At 27.0% G+C, this 9660-nt stretch overlaps 2 protein-coding genes across 2 annotated transcripts; both read right to left on the bottom strand.

Moving 5' to 3' along the window:
* Positions 1-3437: 3437 nt before the first annotated feature.
* LOC122535960 (mitochondrial fission 1 protein) lies at positions 3438-5844 on the bottom strand. Its single transcript, XM_043667952.1, has 4 exons — positions 5619-5844; positions 4957-5166; positions 4777-4882; positions 3438-4071 (listed from the first exon to the last, which is right to left on the bottom strand). Exons 1-4 carry the CDS (start codon positions 5661-5663, stop codon positions 3980-3982), a joined length of 453 nt encoding a protein of 150 aa, XP_043523887.1. The 5' UTR covers positions 5664-5844; the 3' UTR covers positions 3438-3979.
* A 468-nt stretch (positions 5845-6312) lies between these two features.
* On the bottom strand, positions 6313-7557 carry LOC122535825 (dTTP/UTP pyrophosphatase). The gene is made up of 4 exons (XM_043667702.1): positions 7300-7557; positions 6813-7054; positions 6590-6736; positions 6313-6515 (listed from the first exon to the last, which is right to left on the bottom strand). The coding sequence occupies exons 1-4, from the start codon at positions 7387-7389 to the stop codon at positions 6377-6379; spliced, it is 618 nt and encodes a 205-aa protein (XP_043523637.1). The 5' UTR covers positions 7390-7557; the 3' UTR covers positions 6313-6376.
* Between the last annotated feature and the right edge of the window lie 2103 nt (positions 7558-9660).

The following is a 9660-nucleotide window of genomic DNA, read 5'->3' as shown; positions in this document are numbered from 1 at the left end:
CGAGTAACTCGGAGATTAATCTAGCGATAAGCCACCATTAGATATATCAGATCTTATTTTTTAAGCAACGTAAGAAGTTTGCAAGCGAGTATCGGGAAACACAGGGGATCGATGCGTGAATTTGTTTCGCTGGCATCGTTGACCTGTGTTTCCCACGATCAAGTCTGCGAATGCACTGAAGAAACCTTAATTAGTAATGTCCGATTGTAATTAAATATATTGTAAATGTCGGTTCAAGTGTCGTAGATAGTCGGCAAAGAATGAAGAGAAAAAAAAAAAAACATAGAGTATCATGTATTATGATTAAAAAAGAAAAAAAAAGAGGCGAAAAAAGTTGTATATTTTACGATATGGCTGCCGTATTAAGCAGAAAGGGGAATTACGCAAATGAATTGCATTGTATCGTATCGTGTTGCTAGTCAATCGACACGTTTTGAAACGGAACGATAGAAATACAAGGAGATGACGATTCAACGAGAGTGGTGTAGAGAGTAAAATTGAATAAATTAATCGTGTCACAAATATTAAATTATTGTACAAAATTTAATGCCGATAGTTTGTAAGGCCTATCGTTTTACTTTTATGAAATCGACTTATGTTTATACTGTACGATGTATCCAATACTATCGTGCTAAATTGAATGGCGCGTAAACTCGTATCTATGCACACGATTCATTCACGTTCCTTTCACGTATGAGAGACAAGCTGGAGTTCTGACTAGTTCCAGAGTTTCTTCACCTTTTTGTCCTATCATAAAAGTTTATGGTATTCATTGTTGTGGTTTCGATTCCATAAAGACAAATTGTATTATACAGCATTTGTAACAAATTTGAACTATAATTTGAACTATTATTTAATTAGGTGTGAAGAAAGTTCTGTGCTTTTACCTTTTTCTATTTATTCTTTTATGAACTAAACATATCTTCATTTCTCAAAATTTCAAATATTCTTAATCGCTAAATTATTTCTTTCAAATTTTTAATTTTTTTTTAATTTAATAATTTTTTTCTTTCTTTATGCGTCGAATTTTTAGTACAAACATTTCTAGTGGAATGTGACTCATTGTTAGAGTTAAAATTTTACTTAAAAAATTTAATTGTATTCGAAATTAAATTAGATTGTCTTTAAAAATAGGACAAATGATTTTAACCATTGCAGCAACATTTTTATTTAAAACACAGAAAGAAAATGATATTAGCTACATACTTTATTGTCTGCTGTTGTACTTACAACACTTTGAGCATCAATAGTTTTATAAAATTTCTAAATCTGAAATAAGGAAACAAAGCATAAAACTAAAAGCACAAAATATTTTTCTACATCTAACAGCTCAGATTTAAATTGAAAAACACTAAGTTGTGTATAATTGTATGGTATCGCAATATTAAATTGTAAAAGTTCTAAAAAACCTTAAAATATTATGGGATTATATCAGTAGATTTTGTACTGACAATGTTTAAAAGCCCAAAAATATTCTCATCAAATATCAAATTCCTTTTCTTTCCTAATAATTTTAATAATATTTGTCACTATTTTTTCAAAAACTTCTTCATATAAATATTCGCAAATATTCTTTACATATAAAGATAGCATTTGATAATTCCATAATTAATGAAACAAAAAAAAAAGATATCACATAGTAGACACTCGAACAAGAATGAACTCTCGCTAGTTTGTCTATGCAGTAGCGGCTGACTTCGATGTCCATCCCAATTCTTCGACCTCGTACACTCTGAATCGTTTCCAATTTCAAACAAAAAAAAAAAAAGACTAAAGGACTCACGAGGCTTCACGAAGTTGTCAGCACGGGAGGGAAGGGGCGAGGAAACGCGTTTTGAATCAGAGGATCAGCCGGCAAACGAAAGCCAATATGCACGCGGACACACTGTACATTCGTGTAAAGCATAGCGGAGCCTTATTGAGAAAGCAATATGCATCCTTAAAAAAAAAAAAAAAACTGCTTAAAGTATTTTCAAGCTGCTAATTCTATTTGAATAATCAATTCCTATACTAAGTGACATTGAGGCATCCTGGATCCTCGAAAAATAGCGGTTGTCTTCTGCAGTTTTGTCGTTGCAAAACTGATAGAAGATCACATTTCGAGGACCGTTGGTATAACCCACGAATAGCACTTCAACTTTGTATATTCTCGTCTGATGTTCGTTTATTTCACTCTGACACAGCCAACTGATCGTTTCGATCGTTTACACTGCCACGTAACCCTTTGACTGTGTACTTATTTTTAGAAAACGTAACCCTTTGTACTTATTTTTAGAAAAAAATTATTAAAACTGATTTTTTTTTAATGTATTAAAAATTATATAATATTACATAATGATATAAATTTAAATATATTCTATGGACAATATGTTATAAAAGATAAGTTATTTTATTCATATGTATAGTTAAAGGGTTAAAGTGAAAGTTCCAAATAAATAAATTATATTTCTTCGTTTTATTATATTGATGTTCAGTAAATGTTAATAGAATTGAATTAATCGTAACGTAGTACAAAGTCTGGAACAAAAGACTATTTTATATGATAATTTTATCTAATCATGATTTATCTTCGATAGTCACATTTTATACTTGGATTTACATTGATGAGCTTTTTCGCTACCGTGGGCTGCAATCAGAGTCCTCTCGACTCCGTATGTAAATACACTTCCGAAAATAGTACGTATAAAAGTTATTCATCGCCTATACGATACAATTTTCTCCCACTTATTGAATCTTTATTAAAGTATATAATAAAAGCATGAGTGCCATCCCAGTTCCAGCAGCTTCCTCTTCACCACCCTTGTGGCGGCTGCACATCGTCGAACATGTAAATATATGCCGTGGAAAAGACGAAACAAAGAGGAGGCCGACGGAAACACGGGGTGCTCAAGAAAAATAGTAGCGGCGCTCTGTATTTTGGCGTAAAAACTAAGCGAACGCGTAAACGTGTAAAATCAAGCGGGGAGAAAGTGGTTTTAGCGAGTCCCTGGCCATTACATAGGTCACTAAATATAATAATATTATAGGAATATTCCAGCGTTATTTTGTACATAAACAACTTTATCAACGGATATTAAGAAATCATCAATAAATCTATATATAAAAAGACAATTCGTCTGAGTTTATCTTTAATGTCTATTCACCTTTCAATCTACGATATCTATTTTCTCCTCTTTTATTTATTATTCATTTCCTCTCAAAACGAAATTCAGTCATTGAAAGATAAAATTGATTTGCTTTAAATCTGTTATATTTATTCGTGAATATACATGTATTGTGACAAGTTAATACACATACTTTTTTATTCCTTGCATGTGAAAATATTTTGATTATAGTATGCAAAGTATGTTAAAATAGTTAAAAATTCAACTTAGTTGACATAAGACATAGATAGTACACACATTTATTTCATTATCATAAGTAATAATACACATAAATAGGATAATACGACACTTTTATTTTTATATACAAAAGCTATTGTTTATATGTACTGAGGTCTTGAAACAAACATACGTAGATTTAAATTAAATAGCAAGGCACTATATATATATATAATTAAACAGCAAAATACGAATCCGGAATGTCTTTCTGTTAAAAATTAATGTAATATATTATTGTTAAAAAATTATTTTTTGCAATTTAAAAAGAGAGTACATATGATTTTATACTACTACATGAGCGAAAACAATTAATATTACGAAAGTTTAAAAAATAATACACATATTGACAAAAGCAATATTTATTGCTACAAGTTGTTTGCATGAAGCATTGTTTATGTTTGTAAGAATAAATTTGACATTCGACATTACGAATCGCATCGCAGTTTACTTAATTTGCATAAAATAACTATCTGTTTCGTTTTTTGTTCTTTTTTAAACAAAATCTTTGGTTATTTAAGTTAACAAATTGTATATAACACGTTGTACAAAGTAACTGTTTCACATCACACAAAAATCATAAGTTTTTCCACATAAATTAATTAGTTCCTTTTGACCATAGCAAAGCTGAGGCCGAGAATACTTGCAATACCAATAATAACTCCTCCTGCAATGGCCATACCATAAAGACCCTCTGTAAAGAAAAAACCTTAACAATAACTTAAAAATTTATTTCAGAAGTGCTAAATTCATCAAATAAAATGCCATAAAAAATATATATTTATGAAAAATGTATATTCATATGAATGAAATATGTATGTATATTCACATGAAAAAAAAATTCTGTAAAGGTATTAAAAAAATTTCCTAAATAATATTTTTATTAAACGTATAAAACATCACACCATATATCCAAAAAGAGTAGGAAAAATTAATAATATAAAATGAGTACTTTCAATAAAAAATATAAGAAGACTTATTTGATAATTAAATGATAAATACTATCGATTTAGATTCTGATTACAACCATAAATTTACATTATGACACTAATGTAGCACTATTCAAATTAAAAATATGCAAAACACAATTCTTCTATTACATAATGTAAATGATATGTATATATAGATATAAAATATTTGTACTTTTTTAGTACGCGTAATGAAATTATTATATTTATAATATGCAGACTTTTTAATTCATTCAAAATATATCTAAATTATTTAGAGGCATAGTATGTTAATTGAAATTAATAAACTTTAAATGAAATATTACTATTTCAAAAAGTAATAAAAAATAAAATGATCAATTCATTGCATGCAAACTATAAAAACATCAAATCTCAAATCGAAATAACAAGTTTACTTGTCTAAACCAATAATGATTTATAAAAAAAAAAACCTTTCTCCATCTTTTTCTTGATTAATGTTTCCAGATGCTGTACTTGCTGATTTCCAGGTTCGACTTGAAGAAATGACCTGACATAATTTAAAGCTTTCGTGTATTCCTATAAAAAAATAAATATTAATTAAACAATGTTTATTTGTTTATTTTAAAAATTTTAATGTCATAAAACTATACCTTTATTCTAGCATTTCCAATAGCTAAATAATAAAGACAATCTCGTTTCTCACTATCATTATGATTGCAATATAAATCTTCCAATAACATTATTCCTTTTCTGATATCTGCAGGATATTTGCTTCTAACAAGACACCACGCATATTCAAATTGTGCCTTTTGTGTTATAACGGATGAACGTAATTGCTCATTATATATACGTTCAAATTTCTGAAACAAAAAATAATTCATTTCTTTAATATTTCAACATATGTTGTAACATCATGTCGCTAAAATATGAGTAATCAATGAATGATGTCATCATTTTGTTCCAATTAGAACTTTATATAGACTTTATATAAACTTATTACAAACTTCAAATTATTGACATTAAAATTATGTACTGAACATGATTATAGAATACTTTAAAGAATGTATTACAATTAAAAAGAAAAAAAAAATAGATAAAAACTAGAATTAAAAGCAAATTAAAGCTACATAACCTCTACTGTTGCATAAATACAGTTGCATAAATTCAGTACTACAGTGTAAGTAAATAAAAACTTTATCTCCAAACTGAATAATCTAATATTTAAAAATATTTTGTACGATAACTCCATATATATATGCAATTAAAACATGAATAATGATAAATAAAAATTATTTTCGTCAAAAAAATGTACCTTTAAATCGTCAGAGGAAACAACTTCTTCAAGAACGTCCTCCATTTTTTAATACAAATTCACAAGAAAGCTACGAAAAAAACAATTTATCCTGCTCTAAATTCTACCTTAAAAGCAAAGAATTCATTACAAAACTACCAACACCGGTCTAGCAATCGAGCTGTCAAAAGCATAGAAACAACCAAGTACATATATGCGGTTCCACTTATAGTCGGTATTGGTAAGAATGGCAACGCGCCATTTTACGTATGATTTAAATGACGTTGCAAGTATACATATTGATGGAAAGAAATTACGTGAAAGGAATGTAGATCTGATTGATTTGGAATAAATTCAATGCATAAATACAAGAATCATATATTGGCCAAAAAGTGTAACATAAAGAAACAAAATTGTGTAAAAATTGAGCTTATTGTTAGTTCTTTTGAGGAAATATTTCGATTTTAAATGTTGGCAATACGAAACTAAACCGTATGATAAAATTAATCTTCATTTAATTTATTTGATATTTTTCATAAATAATATGTGAAATTTTTATATTATGAAAAATCTTATTATAAAATATATTATAAAAAATATTGCAGATAAGATTTTAGTAATCATTTTATACAAAAATTAATGTAATTAAGAAAATGAATGAAAGAAGATATAAATTAATGTAATTAAGAAAATGAATGAAAGAAGTTACAAGAAATTATCTTTTTAAACATTTATTACAAAATAAGTTAGTTTTAATTTTTTAACTATATTTTCTTACATTAGTTATTATTAAACATTTCATTTAGTTGTTTTGTCATTGAATACAATGGCAACCCCATTACTGTAAAAAAATCGCCATCTACTTTTTCAATTAAGCAAGCACCAAGACCTTGTATACCATATCCTCCAGCTTTATCTCTGAGATCAGAAAATCATTAGTAATGATAAATTCATATTATTAAGGTTTTTATATTTATAAGAAATATACTCACAAAGGTTCTCCTGATTTTATATATGTCCATATTTGTTCTTCTGATATATCACCAAATTTTACTTTTGTAGATTCATAAAAGTTTACTTCTTTCTTTGGTGTTTTTAGACATACTCCAGTATAAACTACATGTTCCTTATTTGCTAAGCTAAAATCATATTTTAACTTAAGATTACTATTAAGATTACTATTAAGATTACTAACATTCAAAATAAATCTTTTACCTTGATAACATTTCAAATGCATGTGAATTATTCTTTGGTTTGCCATAAATGATATTATCCATTGTAACCATAGTGTCTGCACCAATAATTAAAGAAGGAGATACAGCATCTTCCTTTAATCTATTATATACTTCTTGTACTTTATATTTTGCTAAGTCTTGTACATATTCTCCAGAATTTTTATATGTTGATCTATCTAAATTTTCATCGTACATTGATGATATTACTTCCACATTTATGCCCTAATATACAAACAAATAAGTAATCCTTAATTAAAAATATATTTGTAAATGTATGTATGTACTATTTTACTACAACATTATTGCAAATTAATAATTGTATTAATTTTTCTTCAATGATATACATTAAGACCAATGAAACATTTGCTTTATTGGATAGGTTATTGTTATTACTAAATAGATTTAATTCAAGATATTCAGATATTACAATAATTCTATGTAATTTCTATGTGTTATAAAAAAATTACCAATTGTTTCATTATTTCATATCGTCTAGGAGATCCACTGGCTAATACAACTCTACTTGATGTCAAGGCTTGCACTGTTTGTTCTAACATTATTTTTTCTTTTTAAATGATTTTAATGAAATAATTAAAAATAAAGCTGTGCAAAACTCCAATATTAAAGTTTCGTATATAAGTTTTATATTTATAATTTCTAATAATCCTTTTAAATTATAAATTAGCTATTAAATACCAGCCACATTATTATTACATGCTAAATACAATGTTTCCAGATGTCGCTAGTTATGAAATTTTTTGCTGAAGACAAAATATGAATGAATTTGATTAATGAATATTCCATAAAAAAAAATATTTAGGATTAATCGAATTTTATTTTTCACTGTAACAAATTTTATCTGTAATTTGTAATTAAAAAATCTTTATTACTTCATTTCTTCAAATAATTTTAGCAATTATAGATAACATTTTTTACTCGTTTAAGTTTAAACTATATTAATTTATAGCATTCTTTGAAAAATAAGAATAATTCTTTTTTTGTTTTTTATAAAATATTCTAGTACAATTAAGAACTTAAAATTTAATTAATAAGAATTGGAGAAGCATATGCATAACAATGTACGCAAATAATACACATGTAATACGTAACAATATACATGTGTGTAAATAAAAATGCGCAAAATGTGCAACAGATATAGCTGGTTACATTTTGCAAATGAAAACGACGTGACGCGTAACAAAATATCATGTGATTATCTCTTCGGATCTGCTAAATTAATATCAAAGGAAAGTCCTTAAAAACAAGTATGGAAACATACTTGTGATATTCATTAACCGGTATTACGAAAAAGCGAGGTGGAGGATAAGTGAATCGCTGACGCTGTTGTAACTTACACCTTATTATGACTCTTCATTGCTCATAAAACACATTTTGAGCATTATATATTTAATTTATAAATTGACTATATTACAAAACAATCGAGCTTCTTTTTTAAATGACCTCGAAAACATAGCATTAAGCTGCATTTTAATGTACGATTTATTAAGAAGTTAGGATGGTGATACCAAAACAGGATGACTAAAAGCGTAAAAGATAAGTAAAAGGGGAATAAGGTGTAGCTTAAAAATATTAGAACGGGAAGGAGAACTATTTTCTAGGCACAGAAGATTCTAATACATCGTAATCGGTAAATTACGTAAATGCCGCATGCCATGAACGAACCTAAAGGTCAGTCAGTCCGAGGTCTTACATAATCGCAAGGCGAAAGGTTGACCCATCTTTACACTGTAGCCTTCCAGCTGAACAAAGATTTCGCGGAATTTTTTCACCATACCTTGCATTGTTTCAGTGGTGCAACGATCTTAACAGTTGCATTAATTAATTCAAAACGATATCTCGAGTGGGGGCTTGCTAAGACTTACGATTACTTTTGTGTTTCCTTCGAGCAATACTTGTAGGCAGAAAGATTCTCGATGATGATGAACCATACGTTTCATAAAACTTCGTTTATTTTAAGAGAAAAAAAATACAGAAAACATCTTTTTGGTTTCAAAATTCATTAAAGACTGATATTGATAATAAATTTCATGCAAAGAAGAAAACATAATTTCTTACATATTCAATTTATTGGAAAAGAAGAATTAAAAGTAATATTAATAACAATATTTTATTCGGTATTTTGAAATCAACAATATTTTTCTTACATTGCAGTATCGTTATTTCAGGGAATTTAATTTAATAATTCAAATATTTTTATATTTTCTTTCTTTTTTTATTGCGCGTTTGTGGTCATATCGATTTTGTTCAAGCAAATACGCTAGAAATAAAAAATTATTTCAGTATTACATAAAAATCATACAAAATTTGTTTTCATTAGTGTGAAATTCCAAAATTGTTCATATTTATTTATTTGTTTCCTTTTATTTAAAGTTATATTACTTTAGAAGGATTATTACGTTGTAAAGTTATCTACAAAAATTTAAATAACATAATAAAAGTTATTTATTAATATAATATCAGATTATTTATGTCATTGTGTTTTCTTCATTTATTTTATTTATATTTTATTAGTAAACTCTAATTAACAGTTAAATGATTAAAATACAATTTCTCTTCGTGAATTTGTATTTGTGTTTATTAGAAACAACAAAATTACGCGACGGCTGTAAGAATCCATTTTCATTATAGATAAAATATTTAACTGCGTGAATTGCAATTTCAAAGGAATCATTAATTTATTATTTGTTTTCTAAATACGATATCTAATGATGCTTTTTTATAATATATTTAATATTATGCTTGTATGTGTTTAATGATGCCTTTTTTATATTTGTATATTTAACAAATATTCTACAAATAATGCAAGC

This window comes from Frieseomelitta varia, unplaced genomic scaffold, assembly GCF_011392965.1.
Source record: "Frieseomelitta varia isolate USP_RPSP 00005682 unplaced genomic scaffold, Fvar_1.2 scaffold_1013, whole genome shotgun sequence".
Lineage (NCBI taxonomy): Eukaryota > Metazoa > Arthropoda > Insecta > Hymenoptera > Apidae > Frieseomelitta > Frieseomelitta varia.
Note: the sequence above shows the minus strand (reverse complement) of the source record. Positions and strands in the feature narration are given on the sequence as shown.

Coding starts and splice junctions, on each gene's coding strand:
- LOC122535960 (XM_043667952.1), bottom strand. CDS start 5,663: ATGGAGGACGTTCTTGAAGAAGTTGTTTCCTCTGACGATTTAAAG. Junction 5,167..5,618: donor TTTCCTCTGACGATTTAAAG/GTACATTTTTTT, acceptor TTTTTGTTTCAG/AAATTTGAACGTATATATAA. Junction 4,883..4,956: donor TTGGAAATGCTAGAATAAAG/GTATAGTTTTAT, acceptor ATTTTTTTATAG/GAATACACGAAAGCTTTAAA.
- LOC122535825 (XM_043667702.1), bottom strand. CDS start 7,389: ATGTTAGAACAAACAGTGCAAGCCTTGACATCAAGTAGAGTTGTATTA. Junction 7,055..7,299: donor ATGAAATAATGAAACAATTG/GTAATTTTTTTA, acceptor TTTGTATATTAG/GGCATAAATGTGGAAGTAAT. Junction 6,737..6,812: donor GCATTTGAAATGTTATCAAG/GTAAAAGATTTA, acceptor ATATGATTTTAG/CTTAGCAAATAAGGAACATG.